Source organism: Eimeria necatrix, genomic scaffold, assembly GCF_000499385.1.
Source record: "Eimeria necatrix Houghton genomic scaffold, Enh_scaff19, whole genome shotgun sequence".
NCBI classification, from domain to species: domain Eukaryota; phylum Apicomplexa; class Conoidasida; order Eucoccidiorida; family Eimeriidae; genus Eimeria; species Eimeria necatrix.
The window spans coordinates 174,211-197,716 of record NW_013652540.1 but is presented as its reverse complement, the minus strand read 5'-3'; the positions used below and the strand labels follow the sequence as shown (position 1 = coordinate 197,716).

The 23,506-nt window shown below is 50.6% G+C and overlaps 3 protein-coding genes across 3 annotated transcripts; 1 reads left to right on the top strand and 2 right to left on the bottom strand.

Annotated features, from left to right (window-relative positions):
* Positions 1–1,525: 1,525 nt before the first annotated feature.
* ENH_00026320 (hypothetical protein, conserved) lies at positions 1,526–2,965 on the bottom strand (the record flags this gene model as incomplete). Its single annotated transcript, XM_013579760.1, has 1 exon — positions 1,526–2,965. The coding sequence occupies one exon, from the start codon at positions 2,963–2,965 to the stop codon at positions 1,526–1,528; it is 1,440 nt and encodes a 479-aa protein (XP_013435214.1).
* Positions 2,966–5,945: 2,980 nt separating this feature from the next.
* On the bottom strand, positions 5,946–7,379 carry ENH_00026310 (hypothetical protein, conserved; the record flags this gene model as incomplete). Its single annotated transcript, XM_013579759.1, has 1 exon — positions 5,946–7,379. One exon carries the CDS (start codon positions 7,377–7,379, stop codon positions 5,946–5,948), a length of 1,434 nt encoding a protein of 477 aa, XP_013435213.1.
* Positions 7,380–22,962: 15,583 nt separating this feature from the next.
* ENH_00026300 (hypothetical protein, conserved) lies at positions 22,963–23,281 on the top strand (the record flags this gene model as incomplete). Its single annotated transcript, XM_013579758.1, has 2 exons — positions 22,963–23,067; positions 23,225–23,281. 2 exons carry the CDS (start codon positions 22,963–22,965, stop codon positions 23,279–23,281), a joined length of 162 nt encoding a protein of 53 aa, XP_013435212.1.
* Between the last annotated feature and the right edge of the window lie 225 nt (positions 23,282–23,506).

Genomic DNA, 23,506 nt, shown 5'->3' with positions numbered 1-23,506 from the left:
TTCTTGTAGGGGTGAGTCTCGCGCCAGTGTTTGCAGAAGGTCCAGAAAGCCTTATGACGACACCCAGGAACCCGCAACGGCGTCCCACGTTGAAGGCAGTACCACCATTGCAGACAATGCCATCATGAAACTATTATGCGTTTCTTTTAAGAGCGATGCCTGACGATCTCTATCAGGAAACAAATGGCCTCCGCAGGGCCATGTCGGGCATGCCATCCCTATCCCGTCCAGCCCACAGCCAAAGAGCACGCTGCGTAAAATGACTACTGAGAGAAGCAGGCAGTAGTTTCTATAAGGTTTGTGATATGGGCTGACCGTACATTGCGCGTCTAGGAGCAGCCTCCCCGGAGTTCCTTCAAAGTTATCATCGGCGACTGATATCGTAAATATTATGTGGTGCAGCTGCAGCAATTGTCTCGGTAGGTCTTTCGGCGGTCCTAGCTATATGGTGTTCTAGTAAGGGAGGCACCTTGCATGGGGAGAAATCAGGCGAAGATAAACAACAGCACCTCGCTCTTACAAAAGTCACATGGCCACCTTCCCCATAATCAAGAGCCACAATGAAGTCCAGTTTTACATGAAGATGCCCCAATTTCACTAATTGAGATCCAGGGCAGTGATGCCCACTGGTATGCGAAGACCTTGGTGTAGAAACAGTCGGGTGTGTTGGTTTTGATTGGCAGAACCAGCCTTCTCTGGAAGGCAACAAGTGATAATGTAGCGCGGAAGCTCATGGTGAGGCAATTCTTGTCTTGAGGTGACTTTTGCATCGAACAGCAATTATTCGAAAGAGTCCACCTATAACTGTGCAATGGGCTATTTGCCTGTTGGGATACACAGTACCTGCTGTTACCCGCAGGTAGCTCCTAGCTGATGAACGCGGCTTGTCCACTAGCACTACAGTCAAATTGAAGAATAGCACGGGGTATCACATGCCACTCCTATTATTGATGCAGGTTCTCCATTAAAAATAAAAAAAACAAGGACCTTGTGAAGCGCCCAAACGAAGAGCACGCAGGAAAAGTGAAAACTACGCTTCATTTCCAGAACTTAATTTTAGGAACTCCAGGAATAAAAGTTATCCTGACACACACAGATGCTCAAACTGATTCTGTACAGCCCCAAGTACTTCTACCCAACGCCTCTCTATTCCTTTTGCGCGACCTTGCAGAAATAGCACAACCACGGAACTGAGGGTCGGGAGGAAGGAAAGACAAAGCAAGCAACCAAACCATTGCAGCAAGTGCCATCTATGAATGTATACAAGTGTGACTAGCTCATGCTCCACTAGAGCAGATCTGCACACGTCCGTGGAAATCTTACAAGTTAACAAATAAAGCGAACAGAAATGAGAAACAGAGGAAACCCATGACCAGATTCTATCAACCTGAGCAGTGTCTTCCCCATCGGCCGAAATTGGGGGACTAACATAGAGGAACTTCGGCCCCTGCGTGGACAAATGCCTTCTTGAAGAACAATATGAAAAACTGGACCGCTGTGCCCAGAAGAAACGCCTTGTAATTCTTCACCTACGCCTTGTATCCTTCGTCGCGCTGCCTTGCTGTGTCTCTTCAGAACAACCATCTTCGCTGCGTGCTCCCCAAGCACACAAATATCTGAATAAAGAACGCCCGCGTGGAAGCGCCGTTGCGTTTTCTGTGTGACTGCCCCGTAGAATCCCATCTACGCGATCTAGCTCCTTAAGAAGCTTGACCGTTTGCCCATCCAATTCCTTTAGGACAGGTCCCTTTGGTAAACTCATCGCAACACTCCGCATCATCACTGAATACATTGACACAGTAGCTCGAAGCTTTTGGTACTTCCCCACGCGTCTCTTCAAGTCGAAGTGACTACCGCTCGAACTCTGTTGTTGACGCGAAAGATATGTAACTGCTTTATCCATCTTCCCTACAAACTCCCAACCCGCTTTCAAAAGCTCCTGCTGATCTTCATCACTGAGACAATAATCAGCTGGCTGTCCTCCTTCGATGACAAGGATGGCTATGCTGAGGGCATACGCCGCTCTAAGTGATATCGCTCTTCCATTCCTTCGATGAGATGCATACTGATGTGCACAGATGCTGCGTTGCATCTGGTGCTGGACCGTCGAATGCATCGAGTTACGGACTTTCGAGAGCTGCTTTCTCTTCTGAGTGAGACTTCTGTTAACAAAGGCTAGGTTTTGTCCTGTTTCCCTCAACATGGCAGGAGAGTGTTTGTCCCAGATTTGCTTGAGTTGCGTTCTCTTTTGTTCATAGTACTGCTGTTCGAGCACTAACGAGTGCACCTTTGAAAGAGCCTTAGCCCTAAATGCCAAGATATCTTGTAGTCGTCGCCTTGCTCTGAATAAAAGCGTGCATTCACCTACTGTTAAATTCCAGTAATCAGCGAAAGGGAGACTTAGGGCGTCTATTTGGCGTCTATATTCTGCTTCTTCTGCTGGGAGCCTTTGGGAAAGGGCCCCTAAGTAGGTATTTGCACTCTCAACCGGGAGACGGCCACGCCTTTTCGTTGCATTTCCAGCCGATCCAGGAGATCTCATTGGAATCTCATCTTGCGAACGATCACCTTCGGGATCCCAAACGGAGTGCGCAAGCCGTTCACTGTTGCTGTGACCACCTTTCCGTTCCTTGCTACCTTCTTGCACGCATTCCTTCATCCAATTAGCATCATCCTCAGACAACAGGCGTTTTTGCACGCCAGTGTGCAGCAAACGGTGAGAGCTTAGCTCTTGTAAACACCAATAGCCGCCCAAGACAAGATATATTGCTGCTATGAGGGAGAGGAAACCAAGTGCATTTGAGGCGAAGAAGACGGGGCCGCCCCTCGACCCCCAATCCAAATATTTAGGTTTTACGTGTGAATCAGTTCTCTTCACGAAAAAGCCTTCCGCTGGAGGCTCTGCTTCGTGTGAAAGCGGAGTATAAATTGCAGCTGTCTGCGCATATTCCTGGGGCCCAGTCATTGCTGGGGACTGCTGGGACGAGACAGGCAAAGAGCTTGAAATTGTTCTAATCATAAAAAAAGGAAAGCTGAAAGAACAATATCTGCATGTTTTCTACCCAAAAAGCCGCAGCATCGCGCTATTTAAGGCTTGCCCTCCAGAGGTCATGGAGTTGAGCGAAGCGAACAGCTGATCCGCTCCGTGGGCAAGCCTCTGCTTGAATACTCACGTGGAGCTGAAGAGAATTTTCCAGTTTTATGACTTAAACTTCATGCAGGGGCGTGGTGTCGGTCTGTCGCAAGCATGAGGAGCCCCGCTTCTTGCGTTCAGGGGCACTCCAGCAGCCAGCCCAGGTGAACTGGATTAATTATCTGAACATGATGGCGTTACGTATGCATCTTTGCTTGAAAATCGGCATGACTGGGTCAGGAATTTTAAAAGAGAATTTCCCGCATTCTTGTTGACGTGAGTTTTCCTGTACGCCGCATGTGGGCCGCGTTGATCGATCAATTGCTGTTCGAGTTCGATGTAGGGTTTTCGCTGAGTGGCGCAGGGTTGCTAGAACTGAATTGATTGGTCCGCGCAGACATGGTATCTGCTTCGGACGGAACAGATATTATACGTGATATTCTGATGTTATTACACGCGTGCTCCCCACTTTTGATGTGTACAGCTCTCTCTGATGCACTCTAATGCTGGCCATTTGTTTTACCGCACCCCTAAATAGCAGTCAATACTGAACACGAGTTTTCGTGTTTTGCTTACGCACAGTACACAGTATACTGAAATATCCCAAATTCAGCACTCTACAAAGGAAGCTTCCACCGTGGGTAGACAACTTTTTAACCTCATGCTAGCTGCATAGCAGTGCGTTGAACGCACCGATTCCTGGAAAGTTCAGTAGGCAGACCTGGCTTGAGCCTGTGCTAAAAATAAATAAAGGAAGCTTGGCGAAGAACACAAGTGCGTGTGTCGACAGCAGATACAACGTAAAACCCTGGACCACAGCTAGAGAAAAAGCACACGAAAAGAAACACACACAAAGTAGTGCTGTTGACGTGCAAACAGGTGTAGACAGGGGCAACTTAGTGGAATACGCGAGAAGCACATGCTTTCACTGCTTTCCTTCAGTTTAGAGGACAAGTACGCGCTAACTTCGTTGTTTGCTGCTGAGACAACTACGTTCTGTAGAGCACAGTCATTTGCAGCTGCTCACTGTAACAACTCTGCAGACATTGGAAGCGTGTATGACGCTATTCTTCGCATTTTACGTTATTCTCTCATTAGTGTTATTTGTCCCCTCTCCGCTTGGATGCCTGTCCTTTATTTCCATTTTATCATTCTGATTCTCCTTCTCCGTATTGTCTCCTAGTACCCTGAAGCTAGTCAAAAAATTGTGTGGCCGCATTTTGTGTTAGTGCACCCACCGGCTTCGAGAGTCAGGTAAAGAAACGCTGGCTCTGTGAAAATTTCTGGCTGCTGCAAAAAGCAAAAAATACCAACTCTGTCCAGCTGCTGCCGCTGCTGAAGTTTGACACGCCAAATATGAGCTCGTGTGCGTCTTCCCGTCACCCCTTTTTACGGTTTCACGTCCCTTGTTATAAGCACTGTGCTCCGCATTTCTCTCAGAATATCTGGATGATTATTCGCCTGCTGGCGGCTCTATCATCTGCCCTGCCCTCTTGTTCGTTCTGTAATCAAACCTGCACTTTGGAGAAAACACTGAAGTACGTGAATAATTTCCTAAATATGAGGGAGGTGATAACATCGAACCAGCAACAATTAAATAACTTTTTCAATCCTCGTGGACCTCCAGCTTTTGCCGCGTAACTATTCCCTGCAGTTGTCCCGCGCCATCCCGTCAGAGATTATCACCGACTCCCATATTCCCTCGTCTTCTTACACGGTGGGTACGGCCTTGCCGCTTCGTGGGGCAGCTCGTCAGCATCCGTCTCATGTGTGCCCTTTCGCGCATAACGGTACTGTTTCACGTAGTGTACGGCCTTCTAACTTGAACTCTGTTTTCTCTTCTTCCGTAATGGCAACGCAATATGGGCCTGAATTGCGAAGAAGAAGAAGTATTGCATAACAGGAGCTTGATGAGCTTTTGTGTGCCGCAGAACGGCTCACGCTATCAATGGAGCTTATTCTGCCGTCGTTGCAATCAGAACAGCAAAAGCCTAAGAATGTAGAAAGCCATCAAAAGTCTTGGGGCACTGAGACATCCTAGTAGGCCTAAGTTTCTCTGGAATCTAATTTGTCTCAAGCGTATGCAGCGGATCAGCAGGGCGTAGGACAGAGTGAACTGTGCGTTGTCTGATTGTGTAATTTCTTGTTTTTTCCTCGGTTTAGCACTGAAGTGTAAATTTTTGTAGTTCCACGTACCTGTTCAAGAGAAGGAGCGCGGATATGGATGCCTCGTCTGCATGGTGTGCAGTTGCGGCTAATCATCGTCTGTCGATCCAGCACTTGGCCCAGCGCACGTGGCCCAGAGTACTGGATGATGTAAAGGTGCGATTCATGAGCTTGGCGTCCCGTACTGTTGTCATCTCGTTTGCACTCACCCAGATAGTTCAAGGTAGCAGTTGATTTGGAAATCTATCTGAAGGGACCACATGTCTTGATTTAGAATCGACAATACTGTCACGCTTGTTTTACTGGGCAGCCATTGTTTCCTATTTGCAGAGTAGCCCGAAATATACTGAGGCAACTCTTCTGTCTGCCTTCGCATGCCCTTGTGGGTAACGCTGCAAGGGCATAAACCATGGAGCTCTACATTCGCATAGATAAGCACCAGGCTATTGAAGAGCTTTCCAGAGACAAATCTAGCAAATTGCACTGAAACATGAGAAAAAAGAAAAGCTGAACAAACGGGACGTGCACTATCTTGCAAGCCTGCGCAACGTAAAAGAACTGACAGAAAATGCACAGCAAATGTCTTCTTTGTAAAAGCGGCATCACTTACATTTTTAAAAAAAAGCCATGAGTTTTCCGTTTTACCCTATCTGAGTTTTGCATAGCGGGCCTGCAGCGTATTGCTGGAACCATCGAAACCTCGCCCACTCTTAAATAGGGAAAATCTAAGTAGTGAGCGCACAGACGAAATTATTCCTTCACCCCCCATGCATGAGTCTTGCAACAATCGATCCGCCCTCTCTAAGGCTTTACGCAGCTTCAAGTTTTCCTGATCCAGGCGTTTTAGGATCTTCTGCGTTGTGACATCCCTCAGAACACTGTGCAGTTGCAAAGCATACATGGAAACGCTTTGTTGAAGAGAATGATACTTCGCCGCGCGTTTCTTTAGGGTTGAATGACTACTGCCTGGAGCTCTTATTAGCTGCGAAAGGTCTGCTGCTGCTTCCTGCAAGCTCTTCAGGAAACCTTCGCTTATTTTAAGAAGTTCACTCTCCTCATCAGCAGTGAATGCCATACTGGAGGACCGGGAGCCTTTCATCAAGAGGGTGGCTAATCCGATTGCGTTTGCTGCCTTAACTGATATTTCTCTGTTCTGCAGGCGATGAGACGCGAGTATACGGAGTGAAATGGCCCGCTGCTCCTTGTGCAGGAGCAGCAAACCCAGTACTTTACCGACATACAAAAGATCCTTTTTGCCTCTTTTGGTTAGATCTTCGAGATAGCAAAGTTTTGCATCTGTCTTCTCCAGCCTTTTAAGTGAATAATTGTCAGTTTTCAATTCAAGATCTTCTCTTAATTTTTTCAAATGTCTTCGTTCCCTCGTTGTCATGTGCAAGCCTGCAACGAGGCGAAACCTGAATGCGAGGAGGTCGTGCAGGCCCGCTTCTGCCTTTTCTAAAAGTTTTGCTTCTTGACTTGTCAGATTTTTGCGATCCTTTTTTGGCAGATGGAGCGCCTTTAGCTGACGCTTACATTCCGCTACACTCGGGGAGTGTTCCAGGAGAGCTTTCATCCAATCAGCTCTCAAGCTTCGATCTGCACCAACCTCCCCTCTCCCTGATTTACTATGAACACCGCCATAGAACACTGGTAGAGTCTCATTCTTGGCAAGGATGCTGCTGGCACGCGCAACGGGTTCTGCATGTTCAGTGCTGTTGTGAGCGCCGGATTGTCCAGTTGTACCTCTTTCTATGCATTCCTTGGCCCAACGAGAGTCTTGTATGGACAACAACCGCTTTTGCATTCCACTTGACAACAGCTGACGAGTCTCCAGCTCTTTTATACACCAAAAACCGCTCAGGACAAGATATATTGTTGCTGTGATGCAGAAGAAAATGAGTGTTTTGGATGCGAGGAGTACCATGCCGCCCTTCGAAGCCTTCGAAGCCGGATACCTATGCCTAGCGATCAAGTGCTGATCAATTTGATCAGTGTGGCTTTGGGGTAGAGGCTCTGCCTGTTCTGAAAGCAGAGCATAATTTGCAGCAGCTGACTGTGCATATTCCTCGCGCCCAGCCATTGCTGGGGACTGCTGAGACACGGCTCGCAAAAAGCTTGAAATTGTCCTGGTTGTATATTGGGAACGCCGGAGGGAAAATATTTGCTGTGAACTCACAGCTTATTAAGTCCCAGTATGTATGCTGAGCGACCTCAGTAGGCCTCGTGCAGATAAGCGAATTCAGCAGCTCATCAACTTCCGCTGTAAGCCTCTCATAGATGAGGAGAGGCATAATCAGAAAAAAAAAAAGAATTTTCAAAAAAAAAACGACCGATGTAAAACTAAGGTGCTTATGTGCTGTATGGCCGTAGCAGCCATGCGCAGCGTTCTGCTGCAGCATCGCTCCTGTGACTGTTCCTTCTAAACAATACTTGACTGAACACCATGCCTACGTAACATCACGTGCTACATGTTCAGTTTTTCTGTCTGTGAGATTAGCATGTAATGTGTAGAATCTGTGCAGCATATTTTTGTTGATGCTGTATTCTGTGGGACATGTGGTGGATCGCGATCGTCGATCAAGCGCTCGACTGCTCAGTGCTTTGCAACTTCTTGTTAACGTTAGCTCGTAAATGAACGTAGCAGTGAGGTAGTACGATTATAAAATGAACAGCACTTCAATACTTCCCTAGTGCTGCGAGCGCTTTTCGTGCTGCGCAAGTTTGCGCCTTTGTTGTGGCAAACGATTCTGCAAGTTGCGCGTGGCCAATCACGCGTAGCCATACAAACTTCTGCTCCGGGCTTCACAAGCTGCATCTGACACATTTTTTCAATGCTCTTCTTGCTAAATTTCGCCTGTAGTAATTCGGAACGCACCTGGCTCAGCTTCCCCGTGTCGTACTTGATAGCTCCCAGCCAAAAAGAGCCTGACCACTGCCGGTTCCACAGCAGCCAAATAGCTTCTCAACAAGTTTGCACGCCTCCTTTCGGCTTTCTTCGGCCTCCACTTTGATTTTAAACGCATTAATATATGCGAAATGTTCAACAGCAGCAATTTGCACCAGGCACTGGTAAACAGACAAAGCATCCTAATTATCAGCACTAGTTCTTGTTCCAGCTCAGAACCGCCCAGTTCATTGTGCACGTGAGCTCTATCGGAAGACAGGATTGGGTCAATGCCTTCGAGATACGACTCCGAATTTGAAAACTTGTCAGCATGGCTAAATATGAACGGCTTTTACTAGCGCGTGCACACCAACAAGAACGTCATAGCAGGAAAAATCCGCTCAAATTCGCGGAGACTGCCTTGCATCCCTGTTTCCGGCGTGTCAGGGCAACGTTCCTCGTGCATTTAAACCAACATGGTGCGTTAGGCAGACTTTTCTACCTGGAAGGAGAGACATTCGACCTTGATTTATTGCCTTTGGTAGGGCGGCCTCCTGGTTTAACAGAGTAGCCTACTGGCTGGAACTTACGATATTACACATTTCTCTTGAGACTTGAGGAAAATGTTGAAGGGAAGACTTCGTGTTTGCTGACTTTCGTATGGCAAGCCGCTTCGATGCTACTCGGATACTGCATCAACTTCATCTAGGACTTGTGGAAAACTTCTAAGCGGCACCCAAAGCATGAGACGCGTTGGAAACTCTTTCAAGCTGGAGCTGAAACGTGGGGGATAAGCCATTGGTCAAGCCTCTGCCAACGAAGTAGATCGTAAAAAATCTTGGGTGCGCCTCGTTTGACTGCAACCAGTCAGTATGGCGTGGGTCTACGGGATGTGTGCAGAGCTGGCAGTGTGCAACACTACAATGTGTTCGAGATAATTCGACTGACGTAACAGCTGGAAGCCTTTGTTATTCAGAGGGTTTTGTTCCACCGACGAAAAGGCACAGTGTGCTTTGAAATTAGGCCCGAAACTTGGAGAAAGCAAGAGGCACCAAAACTGCAGCATGCAGCACTCCAGCCTCCAAGCGATGTAAAATTTTGGAGCTTGCTCCTGTGCAACATTGTAGTGCCATACACTACAGCCTGTAGTATACTATAGAAATTAGACTTAATTAGAGATGTGTTATCTGGAGAAACTTAGCCGTTGCTGCAAAGTAGCCTTAAGGTGCTCTGCTAATAAGCCAGGGTTTAGCGCAGCCACTGTAACTGGCGCAGCCAGCAGTGGAACGCACACAGAAACACACGGGCGTTATCTCTCAAGGGAAAAAAGGAACAACAACAATAGCCGACGTGCTCTCTCAAGCGTTTATGCGGCAGGTTTGGCGCTAGGAAGCAAGTGTGCATCTATGTAGAGAGTCACTGTACTTAATGGACGGACTTAGTCTGGGCTGCTTACTACGACTGGGGGCCATCCCTACTTTTATATCGCTTTATACCCTATATACGGGGATCAGAACCATGTTTATACCGCTTTATACCCCATTCATAGTGGGGGGAGTGACTTGGGAGTTAGTCCGCATGATCTGGTTCGATGACCTGATTGACCAGTAAGTTCTACTAATCGGCACACCCTTCACCGAATTTCGGACTTGCTTTTTTACCAGACTCAGTGTGTGGCAGTACATATCCTACAGCTCCTCAAGAGATGGCCACAGCGTGGAGGCCCAGCGTTTTCAAAATTTTCTGCCACCGCGGCCCTCGGTATAGGAACGTAATAAAGCTTATTCCTCTCCGTTAGAAGCTGCGATAGAAGGACTACTCAGGCAGATCTTCACGGAAAATACAACCAGGAATTGCATGCCTCCCGTTATTCCCTACGTCGATCCTGCAATTATCTGGGTGCTTTTGGCGGACAAAGTTCCCACAGTTGTATGCATGTTATGCGCTGCAGCACTATGGCCTCAGATACGAGAATCTCAGGCATATTTAATGTCGAGATTCAAACTCTTACATTATTTTGAACGAATATGTATAAGGCGTGGTGAGAGCAATTAATCTACAATTGAAGCTGCTCAATATAAAGAACCTTCACACTTCTTGCCTTTCAATTAAGTTGCATGAATAGCATGTAATACTACTTCTGAGGCTGCTGAAGACTCACATATAAGAGCTACACTACAAACTGCGCACAGGATACGAAGTTTCCGCATAATTGATCCTAAACCTTGACTACGCTACCTTCGTCACGGTAAGTTGCATCTTTCCAGTTGAGTTAGAACTCTCCACCTCCACCGAATGAACGGCTCAGCTTGAATCTACGACTTCGACACACCTCGCACTTTGCTGGGAAAATCCAATTACTTCAGCTTTCCCAACAAGTGCATGACAAGGAGACAACAGTATCCTTATATCTCTCACGCGTGCTTACTTATCTAAATTTCTTATGGCCTGTTTTCTCCTCCAAGGTTAAACCAGCTTACTATGGCAAGCAATAATCGCAGGTGACTCAGCAGGAAAAGAATGCACGTTAGATAATTTCTGATGACTCGTAATTGTAGAAAAAGCTCAGTGAAAACGGATGCAGGAATATCGTTCCTCGTTAAGAAGAGCAACGAAGCATACGTCCATATCATGAAGCTGGTCAGGCGAAGTATGGCAACTCATGATGAGAATTAATATGCATATATCTTGCGAAGGTGCTCCTGCAGTCCTAAAAAGTGATGCTGTGGGCATGGATCACTAGTGACCTCTGCTAACTAATGATTAGATAAGAAACAGCAGTCAGTACCAAAAGGATTAGTTGCAGCTCCTTGAAAACCGGTTCATGCCATCTATGGCAAGAAAAGTCGTCATTCACGACGGCCCGACCAATCTCAGTAGATTATCACGATATGGTCTATCAGTTACTATTGAAGGGACTGCTGCAAAGCCTTCTTGCTCGCTTCACCTGGGTACTTGCCCGTCTTGGAGAGGGAGCCTCCATACTTATATACGGACCTAAAGCATAGGTCCATGACCTAAAGTATCAGTCTGCCTAGCAGGTACCTACCTGGAGTCACTGTGATTTTCACTAGCGTGTACGTGGTGAGGACTCTCCCAGGAGAGCAAGAAGCTGAGTCCAAGACTAAAGAGCTGCCGATGAAGTCTAGGATATGCTTGTGCAGCAAATGATCTGTCCCGTTAATCGAATTTAAAGCATGAAGCACTGTCCTGTTTTTCAGTGAATGGGCAGTAGACTAGGATAAAGCCGTAACTGCGGGGACCAGAGCGTTGAATGACTGTCCAGAGCTCTTTGTCTGCTAGTAAGAAGCCTAGTCCGTATAGCGGGGCAGAGAAGAAAATGATTATGTGCCCGAGGAAAGATGGATGGCACCGGAAATTTCTGCAGAGAAATTGCATATTCGACAATCTCTGGGTGTTGGAAGCATCAAAGAGCTGTCATGTCCCACCCTTACTTCTTGAAACGCATTGCATAGATGTTTGACCAACAACAGCTGTCCGTATCGTGAAATCTTGGAGAAGTCACGAATGCTTTTAATGTGTAGGCTTAAAATTATGTTAGCAGGGACAAATTGCAATTTTTTAAAATCTGTAGCGTTATAAAACGGGCAAGTAATGACATTCTGTCTCCTTAATTGCATATTTCCTGTGCGGACCCAACACCACCCGGCCATTGCTGACGCCGTTCAATTCTATAAATGGCTTGCGTGGAAATCCGGGCATGCAGAGAAAAAAATAAAGAGTAGTCATTCAAAGAATTGTGCATATTATCAACTTAGGAGGGCAAGCGTAGGCACTGTATAGAAGGGTCTGGAGCCAGTCTCGATTGCTTCGGCTGCCGAGGCCGTTTATAGTATGGCGTACGCCATAGTCTTCCCTGTTGGGTTACAAGGTGAAATAATTCACACACCTTTAACACAAAGGTAACAACTAATAGTTTGTAATTAACTGGGCCCAAATTAATGACGGACGGCACCCAGACACACACCGCCCTTGGTGTCTTCTTTTCATCTGTTGCCTTTAGACAGTGCTCTTGACAAGGCTTCACCAGATCCAACGCCTTCCCTGATGTGTCTTTCTTTTTTACCAGGGCAAGTTATTTCTTACTGGTTGGCTTTATGCTGTTAGACCTTTTGCGGAAGGCCACCATATCCCTTCCTAGCCTGACTGAGGGCCCCTCGCAGCTAGGAGGCCCCACCCTTGCCCATGCAATGCTATTATTGTATTCCGTGTCTCTTCTATATGATTTTTATGCATTATTAATCTCCCCCTGATTCTCCTGAAGGAGTTCGGCGAGGAGGGATCCGGGGAGAAATCGAGAATGGCGGTTATTTGCCGCCTACTATCTTTAACTTACTTATTTTGTTGCATTTTTTGCACTACAGTCTCATCTCACAACCACAAATCGCAGAACTTGAATGGATTTGTGTTACAACAATCAGTGGAAGCACAAGAATCCCTACGTGCAGGTGATCCAGCCCTTGCTGTCTCCTCAACTCCACATGAACCAGAACAAACGCCCTCCCCCAGTCTGCAGGAGTTATGTGGGGGCCCTGAGGACTTGAGCGCCTGTGATTTTGTCAAAGATGGCATCTGCATATTATCAGAGGGTTACCTGCGGCTATGGCAGCGTCGTCGCTGGCGAGGAGCAGGGCTCCCCAAGGGGGCAACTGCTGAACCCCGCTGGGTTGAGGGTTTGCGAATAATAAGTGGAGGAGATATTGAAATACGGGGGGCCATCATTAAATGTACCGGGGCTGCTAGGAGTGGTACGCAGCCTTCGATGAGGCTTCGCAGGCTACGTGGCAGTGGCTGCTCTCCCGGTCGCCGGCGCTCCTCCTTGTGCCCAGGGCTCATGCAGAGATCACGCCGCGACGCTTTATTCACAAGCAACGCCTCAACTCAGCGCATAGAACTCTGTGCCGGCGGCAGTATTCGTTTGCTGGGGTCTGCGAGGCTACACTGTGCTGAAACGCTTTTATATGCGGGCGACTCGGTAGTAGTCGGAGAGGCCGCTGAAATTACAGCATCGGGGACGTCAAAGGTGCGGGGCAGCAGCTCCTCGTGTGGCTTCCGTTGCTCGACTGTGGATGCATCTTCGGGTTCTTCTTTCTTGGGGGCCCCACTCGATATCGTCGCCAGGAGGCTCAAGCAGGAGCTGGCTGGAGGGCCCTACGCACGCGGCAAGGCCCCACCGCAAGGGCTACCGCAGCCTCCGCAGCGACTCACAGTTGCTGGCTCTGCCGCATGCGCAGGTGCGACTGCTGAGTTGGAGGGGCCGACGGCACAGGCGGCTTCCCTGCAGAAGAATCAGCAGAAGACAAGCTCCGAAACCGAGCTCCGAGGAGGAAGTCACGGAGGCATGGGAGGCATTGTGACGGACCGTTGCGAGGCGACTGCCTTTAGTGGGCTCTCTGTGTCATAGCTATATCCTTGCGTGTGCATTTTTTATCCTTTGGAAGGGGCTGCGGAGTTCGGCTGAAAGACAGTTCACCCTATGAGATGTGCCTGGCTGCTAATGCGGTGCGGCTGTTTCTGCAGGCCACCCAGTAAGGGCTCCCCTTGAGGTACGGGGAAGTATTTTCCTGCCTCTTGCCAAGGGCGAGGCGGGGCTGCTGTATGCTAAGTACACTGCGGACACCAAGGGGCACACCCGTAACTCCTCAGGTGCGAGACTGCTCCATAGTGTCCCAAATACAGAATCTCCTCGGGGCGGGGGCCTTGTGGTGATCATCGCGTCGAAGGAATTGCTGGTGGAGGGGCAGGTAAGCTCTTCCGGGGAGCCTGGATGGGGCTGCGAAGCTCATGCAGCCTCCTTAAGCGCCTCTCGCCAGGTCTCGGGTTATCAGGGAAAGGAGGGCCTTGAGCTGCATAAGGGCTGGCGCGGAGCGAAGATTTTGAAGGCTGCTTTGAAAAGCCTTTTTAAAAAATCTAGAAAGGGATTGAAGTCAGCAACAAATGCGATTCCAGGAGCCGCTGCAGCAACGTGCGCGGCTGCAGGCAGCGGCGGTTCCATTGTGCTGGTCGCCGAAGCTCTGGTATTCCCGAACCCAATGAGGAGTGGGAGAATCACTGCCGCAGGCGGCGGCTGTCTCAGGACGTCGCCTGGTGGGAAGGGCTCAATCAGTGGTGCTGCTGCCGCTGTTTCTAAGCGTCGGCAGCGTCCTTTTCACGAGGCAGCGGAGATAATCTCTGAAGAATGCGCAGCGGGAGGGGGAGGGCGCATTGCGATATATGCCGAACAGCCTCACCCTCTTGACCCGCTGGTAAGAGTCTTCAGCCGCGTGCTGCTAGCTTGTCGTTTGCGACAAAGCTTGCTTCATGACGTTACTGGTGGCTCTTCACACGCAACTGTTGAGCAAATTGTTCCCTTTCAGGTTTGAGGCCTGGACGGGGCTAGATGCTGAAGATGGCTGCACTGGCAGTAGGATAGATGTGTGAGTGAATTTACTGCTTTTTATTTATTCTGTCCGTAAATTCTTAGGTCCTGGCGCCTGGAGGGTGCGCGCTGCACAGCGGTCGATTGGACTTGCTGCCCTGCCTCTGTGGAGGAGGGGGCACAGTGTTTTCTCGGGCGCACCGTCGACTCGTGGTCACAAACAAACTCAGTGCGGTCGCTGCGGCGGCTGCTGCTGCAGCTGCTGTAGCCGGGGCGCAGCCAGGCATGTGGAGCTCACGGAGTCAGCCTGCCACACCGCACGTTTTCAATTCCCAAAACAAAGAGGAGTACGAAGATATCAAGGTGTCGCCCATGGCAGATACACAGGAAGCTTCGGGGTCCTTGCGCGAAGTCCCAGCAGTTGACGGAACCTCTGCAGCGGCCCCTTCTGGAATAGAAGCGTTGGCTGTTCTAAGCGTCCAGCCAACCCCGTTGCCAGTGCCTCTCTATGCCCCAACAATAACTGTCACAGTTGAGGCTTCCGTTGTTACCCTCCGAAGCAGCTCGTTGGCTATCCGAGGGTTCCAGAAAAGCTCTGACTCATCAGATACAACAAAAGTCCCAAATGCGAAGAACAGTGCAAATATCGGAGATCAAATCGAACCCAGGGTGGTCGTCGGCAGCTTGCTGCTCCATGGGGGCACTCGAGGTATGTACGGCCATTGGGGCGTGGGACCTGTGCAGAAGAGACGTCAGGTGACTGGGAAGTTTACAAAGCTTTCCTCTTGTGACTCTTGCTTTCCGCTGCCAGCCAGTAAAGACTTCAATGTTACTTTGCATTTAGGAAACAATGCGTTTGGCTTCAGTGTCTGGTTCAACTTTCCCTCCGTAGGTTCTGCTCTGCATGTCCTGTCACCTCTCCACATACACGCTGCGGAAGGGAGCATTCGCCTGCGGCAACGCAGCGCCCTTGTCTTGGCACCGCGCGGCAACAGCGAAGAGGAGCAGATGGCTGAGTCTGCAAGGCCCTTTTACTCGAAGAGCACACCGGAAGCAAGAAGGCTTCTTCTGGGGGCATCAGTATTGCTTTCGAGCGCAGCCTCTGTATCTGTTGGGGAAGGAGCCTCTGTCCGCATCATCCCTGGAAGACGGAACTTTTCTTGTCGCGGGGACAAACCGCCTGGGTCAGCGCAGCCTCAGAATGGGCTGCTTGAGGCGAGTGCAGAAGCGGTAGGATTGCTTGCCAGTGAGCGCCTGCTTCTGCACGGTTCTCTAGGGCTCAGTGCTGCGCCGAGTGATTGCCTGCCTGCTCCATTGAGGAAAGCTCCTGTCCTTCTTTATGGCGGACGTGAGGTTTCCTTAAGCGGGGAGCAGCACTTAGACCGGCTCATTCTACTGAGTCAGGGTACTGTCACTTTGGCGGGGAGTTGCACTGTGGGAGAACCCCACCGCTGCAATGTTCAGCGCACACCATTGATGCGCACGGAACTCAACACAGTCACTAAGGCGCCGGCATCTTATAGCAGTGCCTGCAGGGTCTTGGAGCGATACGCAGGGGACCATGTAGCTGCCCAACTCCAGACAGCCGGGGGTTTGGGTAGCTCATCTCCCGCTGATTCCGCGACCCAGGCGTTCCAACTAGGAGAGGCGAGAACTGTGGAAAGGAAAGGGCGTACCAAAAGCAGCAGTCTTCAGGCTGAGGTTGAACCAGCAGGGACTGCAGAAGCGGACGTCAACCTCGACTGCTGCACAATGCAGACGCCTATTGCCTCCAGCCCGCAGACAGACTGCACGGCTCAAGATGTGCCTACGAAAGCCGAGGAGCAGATAGTTCTGACCCAGCGCTTGATTCGGGCTGTCCGCGAAGTGGCTGGAGGGAGGAAGGACATAAAGGCTCTAAAACAAGATTTCTTCTCAGAACAGGGGAGCCTGCTGCGAAACGAGCTTCCCCTTGTTGTTAGCAGGCAGCTTGGGGAGCGTTATTTCTCAAGCATCCCACCTCTGGATCAAAGCGTACCTGTGGATCCACTTGGCAGAGTTGCGTCTTCAGAGGTCCGTGGAGCAAATTCGCAACAAGGCAATGAAGAAAGAAAGGCACACTTCTTGTTGAAGGGTCTCTCTTCCTTACTGAAGCAAGAGCCAACGCGTGCGTCTCTGGAGCACGCGGGCTCTAATGCCGTTCTCCCAGCACAACCCATCTCACCAGATGTTCCGAGGCAAGAACTGGCAGGGGAACCTCGGGCAACGGTTCACAGCTCTTCTAGTGAAGAGGGTAGGTCCGTGTTCGGGAAACCACAAGGTTCTAGCGCAAGAGAGGCTGCGTATGAGAAAGTTACATCCCCAGGGCCCCTGAATATTCCTTCTTTGGTGAAGGGGCCCACCGCGTCGTTTGAGTCAGTTTACTCCGAAAGCACTGAACTGCCTGGCAAGGACTCTTCTGTCACAGCCTCTGTGATCGCCGAGAAGCCCCGGGATCTTGAAGACACGGCCACAGCCTGGAGTTTGGAGGACGCTGAAGCCCTATTACTGGGTGGGGCAGTGCCGTGGAGTTATCTAGATGCTGCTGTATTTGCTGGCGAGAGCCTGCTGCTAGAGTCCGGGGCCTCCCTTGTTGGGGGAGCGCTTCTGCTATGCGGAAATCGCGGCAACACGGAGCTGAGGGGAACAGTAGATGCTAGTCGAAGGGGGTGCCAGCCTGCTCATGGTAAGAATGTTGGACAACAGAATTTTGCTACTTACGTGCCAAAATGTGATTACTGCTCCTAAGAAACGTCCGTATTTTCCTGACTTCTACACGTGGGCCACTTATCCGAAAACTGCATATAGAAGTCCCTTAAGCGCCCCTCTGCTTTTGTCCCTGGAATGCACATCGTTCGGTCAGGCTGCTAAGATGGTGAGTAAATTTGCAATTTACATTTGCTGTTGTAGGGTCTTGCTTCTTTCTTCTTAAGGCGTGTGCTTCTGCCCCTTTCCATTATGAGCCTTTTCTATTTCTCCTCCGTCACCTTTTCAGGACCCGGGGCAGGCAGCAGAGGCGTTGCTGTAGAGGCTCCGCAGTCAAGGGATGGGGAACCCGTTGCACCATCTTTAGTTGATCAATCTGCACTCTGCGGGGGAGGTGGAGGCGGTCATGTGGGTCCTGGAGGAGATGGAGTCCACGCATTGACAGGCAAGCCGTGCAGTGGCAGTGGGGGACCTAGTTACGACGGGGAATCGCAAGTGATGCCGAACAAGCCTCATGTGCCCAGCCCCCTATTTAAGGTGAAACCAGTTCGCGTGGGGAATAGCTCCTGCCTTTATGCCTCCACCGAAAGCGCATCGGGTGGGGGGGGAGACTTGGCAAGAGCTGGCAGCGGAGGTGGTCTTGTATGGATCCAGGGGCAGACAGTGACGGTAGAGGGCCAGGTATTGGCTGATGGTGGCGGGGGAGAGCCGATGCAGGAAGCAATTATTGACATCGAAGTAGAGAACAACAAATGCGTAGCCTTAGCTCCTTCGGTTGCTGACGCGCCTCCAAAGACTCGCATTGCCTCTGACGAAGGAGCTGAAGGACGCAAAAACACAGTGGCGTCTGATGTGAGCTTACCATCGGCAGCGAAAGAAAACACTGCAGCCGCCGATGGGCTGAATGCTGACACACGCCACCTGTTTCCCGAAGTGAGCTCGTTTTTTAGTCAGGGGAAGAGGGGCAACTCGGGTCCAAGGGAGTTCCAAGTCGCTGCTGAAGGGATCCACTCTTTAAGCAGCGTACCTTGCCAGTTGTCGGGTATTTTTGCTGATCCAGCGCAGCTTGGGCAAGGAGGAGGAGCTGGGGGTTCAGTCGTCATTGAAACAGGAGCACTTTTGGGGCATGGTACCATATCCGCTAAAGGCGGCCACGGTGGCCGGTGCACGGGAGGTGGAGGAGGCGGCGGCGCCATAGACTTTCTGTGGAATCCGACGTCGTTCTACTGGATACGGAAAGATCTTGTCAAAAGTCAGTCTTCCCGTGCGAAAGGCAGTATTGAAATAAGCAGCCAAGCGGGGAAGGAGTACGAGGAAACGGGAAAAGGGCTGGAAGTCTACTCAAGATTCAGTGCCTTTGTTCCATGGCTGAGACCTTCAGAATACGCTGGGGGGTTTAGTGGGTCGCTGAGAGTAGGAGGAGGGGAAAGTGACCCGTCCCCAGCTTGTGGCACGCTGCATTTGCCTCTAGGGCACCGTGGGTCTCCAGGAAAGGTACGAAGCCCTCTGGGCTGTCCTCCTGGCTATGCAGGTTGGCGTTGCAGCCCGTGCCCTGTTGGCTTTTACTCGATTGAGGGAGGCGAGGCCTGTCTAAGCTGCACGAACAAGCCATCAGACGATGCAATATACACGCGGGAAGCAGTTGGGGGTCCGCACTGCCCCTTTGCCTGCGCAGCTGGCCTCCCAGATGCGTCGATAAACCCACGGTGCCTCCCGCCTTTCCTCTTTATAGTCGAGCAGCTGCTTTGCTGTGCAGTTCTGGTTCCTGTAGGGGCTATATGCTTCGTGTTATTGGGCCTGGCTGCCCTCTGTCGAGAGATCGCCCGTAGACGGGGACAGCAGGGGTGGACCTACAGGACGCTGTTTGGTTTTCCTGCTTTTTATGCCACTTCGGGAGGCCTGCAGGAGTGCGCAGCGGCATCTTGTAGTTTTGGAGGGCTGCAGCCGTCGCCATCGAGCTCGCTAGGGTACCTAGGAGGGTCAAAAGAGAAGCGTTTGATGCACTTGGCGGTGCGCCACCTCACATCAGAAGACTTGCCTTTCCACGTTTTGCGTATTTATCTGCATGGGCGTAACTCTCCGGACTCTCCATGGGGCTTGGACGGGCAGCCTCCTCCGTTCCTGGACCCGCATATAAACCCTCACCGGTTCGCTGCATTTGCAACAGAAGTGAACTCGGTTTGCGGCTTCAGCCGTTCCTTTGTCAGACTCTATGGAGCGCTCTGTTTTCTCTATCCGGCCCTTGCATCGTTGCTTCTACGTGCAGCGAGGGCCCGCAGAGCAGATAAAATGATAGCTCTGTGCAGTGCTCTTTCTGGGGTACCCTCAGGGACGGCGGAAGGCGGTCTCTTTCGCACTTCCATGTGGAGGCGAAAACCGTCCTTGGTCTCTCTCTTTCCTATTCTCTGCTCAGAGAGGCATGCCTACAAAAACTTGGATGCCAAGGCCGCGGGCTCCCTTTCTTTTTGGCGAAGCATACGAGCTAGAGAGCTGTCCTTCGCCCTGAAGTTCGGCTGTGACCCAGACTGCACTCTGGGTTTTGTTGATGTCTTGGATCTGGACAGAAACATCTTAGATTACCGTTGCTCACCTCAGCTACCAATGATTCTACTCACTCAAGGTGATGGACGAGTTGTGCCTTTTGGCCTCTCCCGGGGCCTCCGAAGGCCTAGAACCCCCAGGACTCCTCAGGCACCACGCGAGTCTAATGGAACCGCCAGCCCTGCGGATCCGCTGCAGGGGGCCTTGGAAGAGTTAGCGTCTCCCTCAGTATGGGCTTGCATAGCTAATTTTTTCAGTTCGAAGGTCAAGGAGCTTACAGCGGAGGAGTTGAGTTCTCTCAGAGCCTTCGCAGGAACCAGTTATAGTCTTCATTCTATAGAACCAGGGGGAAGGCAGCAACACGATGGACACGATCAGAATACTGGGAAATGGATGAGACCTCCTAGGCTTCCGCCATTAGCAAGAGGACTCTCAGGAAGCCCCTGGAAACAACATCCGTTTTCAAGATGCACAAGATGTGGGAAACTGCAACTGCCGCAAATTCCTGAAGGGTCAGGCGGTAGAGCCTTTGGATTGCTGATGGGCGGGCCCCTGTTTGCCCTTCGAACTGTGGCTCGCTTGTCTGAAGGAATTCGTCTCATGAGTGACAGGCTATTGAAGCCTCACGGCATCGGGGCTGCTGTGGTTGTGCTTGCAAGCCATGGCTTTGTCAATAGGAACGATGGAGTCAAGCGAGCAACCGGCTCTCCTGAGGAAGACAGGAAGATGCACGCGGCCGCACCGAAGCGCTACGCGAAGAGGCCCCCACTACCACCCGATGACAGAATTAGGTGCTCTGGAGTACAGTACTTCGAGAGAGGAACGGGAAGGTACGGAGACTCAGGAGCCCCAATGCTTCAAGGGTCTCTCGGCACTGGCTCCTTTTTATTGCGAGCTGCTTCATCTCCGTCTGCCCTGCTTGATAGCTTGCGTCGTAACAACTGCGTTCAAGATACCAGCGAAACAATCCCTGAGTTCAAGGCATCAGGGAGATGTTCGTCGGTGTCCAATACTGCTGAAGGGAGGTCAGAGAGCCTTGTTGTTGGGGAGAGGGGATTCTTTACAACTTCACGAGATACCTGCCTGCCAGGACCACGGCAGCAGGCTGTGAATACCAACTACAAGCAGAGAGAAAAGGAGAACCCAGAATTTGTTGAAACTGAGGCAGTTCTTGCCTTAGTTATCAAGGAAGAAGCCCCTGAGACCGATGGGGAGGGGTCACAGCCAGCTTCAAACACGAGGGAGAGAGGGGTTTCCAGGAATGAAGATATTGAAGCGGTTGTCGTACCCTCCTTCCCACCAGCTTCTTTTATGACGGTAACCTCTCCACTGGACCCCCGCCGATTGTCTCCAAGTAACCAGCCTCTTGCTCCATACACCGCTGCTGCTGCGACGTCGCTTCAGAAGTCCGTCCCACTCTGGGGCTACGGCCCAGCATTTCCTGGCTCGTATTGCTCTGGAGCCCCTGGGTGCCTTGGCGTTCCACAGAAGTATTCTGACAGGCCATCTTTATTCTCCCCAGGGCATCACATGCCGAGCGGATTCAGAGGAGGTCGGAAAGTTACTGGCTCTTCTAGCGATCTGTCGTCTCCGGAGTCTCAGCCGACAAGTTCATTGTCGCCTCACGGAGATGCACTTGGAGGCACCACAGAACCTGCTGGTGAGGCTATAGCATGCCCAGTCATGTGCCTTGCTGATGCAGCTAGGCGATCTGCAGGTGCAGACGCGCAGCACCTCAGGGATGCAGTCCAGGCTCTTCAAAAAAGTGCACTTGCCAAACTGGGGACAGGGAAAGACGACGCAGATGCAGCTATCATCCACGACTCGGGATTGGTGTCACGCATCACAACAACTGGCGCAGTGAGCCCAGAGGCAAGTAGTTTCGAAGAGTGCTCTTCGGGGGATCGAGGAACCCAAGCATCACGAAGACGTGACCTTCACCCTTTGGCCCTTTTGCAGCTCACGTGGAGGCGTCTGCGCTTTCGAAGCTCCCCAACGGAGATGGAAAGGCAGGTCTTTCTCACAGCGTTTTTGCATACTCATGCCGGCATACAGCTGTGCTGCTGTACAACTGAAGCCATGCAAAAGTAGAGTCACGGGTAAATGCTGCTCGCTTCTCGTTCGCTCGCGCGCATATCTGTTAAGAGCAAGCCTTTCAGCTGTACTCGCAGACACATGTATATATACAAAGAAATAGATATTGAGCTGTACACGCATTCCACAAACTTTGGCATTAAGGTCGCTGCCTCTGGAAATGCTTTGTGGGGGCAATCTTTCCTTCTGTTTGTTTCGTCGAATTCGCTGTTTTCTCAGAGCTTACGTCTTAACTGCAGCTTTGGCAGTCCACATAATTCACATGGTGGCAACAGGTTTCTATTTATTTGGACTGACCGGTACCTCATTTGTAGCTTACCGGCCGCAACCCTTTCCGGCGGCCGCCCCAACGACAGCAAACAGTCGAGCTTGGATTGTTCCGCTAAACTCGCTTTGGTTTCGCGGCGAATCTTCTAATAACGGTGTTTCAGACCTGCTAGTCGTCTCACCTCCAATGGAAAGCTCTGGTGTGAGTCTTTCTCCGGCTGGGACCGCTATAGCAAAGTGGGTTGGTCTGGAGCAGAGTTTCGCCGGCACCACCTGGGGCCTACTGATTGTGGCGATTTCCTTGCCTCCCTTTGCCGACCTGTTTTGCATTCTCGTTGGCTTTTGGTTTTTATTAGCGGGAGATGCTAGGCAGGAGCAGCTCTTGTGCATGGCTGTTGCTGCAACGATGCCAAAGCATCTGATCGGTAAGAGTTCGGTAGGCTAGCGACAGTGCGTACAGCCTCGTAGTCACAACTGAAGTGTTTTCGCCACATTATGGCTGGCGCAGTATGACAGTATGCTTCGCCTTCCCACTCTTTTCTGGTGAAAATGTGTGCATCTGGCTTTTACGCAGTATATGCGCTTTTCATCTTTTACGGGGTGTCGTTGCGCGTTGCCTTATTTGGATTACTGGAGCTACTTCTAATGGCGGCCATTAAAGTAGTACTCTGCACCCTTGGTAAGGCTATCCTTTAGGGGGTCTGGCTTTTCAATTAAAGCTGGAGCTCAAAGGAGCCTTCGTTTTACTCATGTGGAACTCGCACTGTCCGTCCAATGGGTGGGATCTCAGCATCGATGTACGCGTCGCGAATTGAAAACGCCGAAGCTGTTTTTTCTGCGCCAACAAAGGGGTCAGAGTTGCTTGCCTCAGTTACTCAAGTAAGATGAGAACATCTCCAGAGACGTCAAGGAAAGACGAAGCAATTTGCTTATTGATGCAGCTTTTATTTTCACATGCCTATCCACGCCTTAGAAACGGCAACCTTTTTGGTGCCTCACTGAAGGTGCATTTATGCTTGTGGCCCCTTTTCCGCAGGAATGCGAAGAGGCAGCAGATATATGCAGCTGCCAGCCCTATGAGAGCTGCACTTGATCTCCGAGACAGACGATGACTCTGCCACCTTTTCGACACCGAACAATGGTAATGTCCAGAAAGATACTGCGTTTTCCTAACCACTTCTTTACGGATCTGCGCTTTAGGAAATGAAGTACCCGCTGTGCAAGCGTTCGTCTGATGAGGTAACTTAACCTGTTAATCGGTGCTGAGGAGCAAAAGGGCAAGCCGCTTTGACTGGGCTCTGCGCAAGGCTGCAGGGAC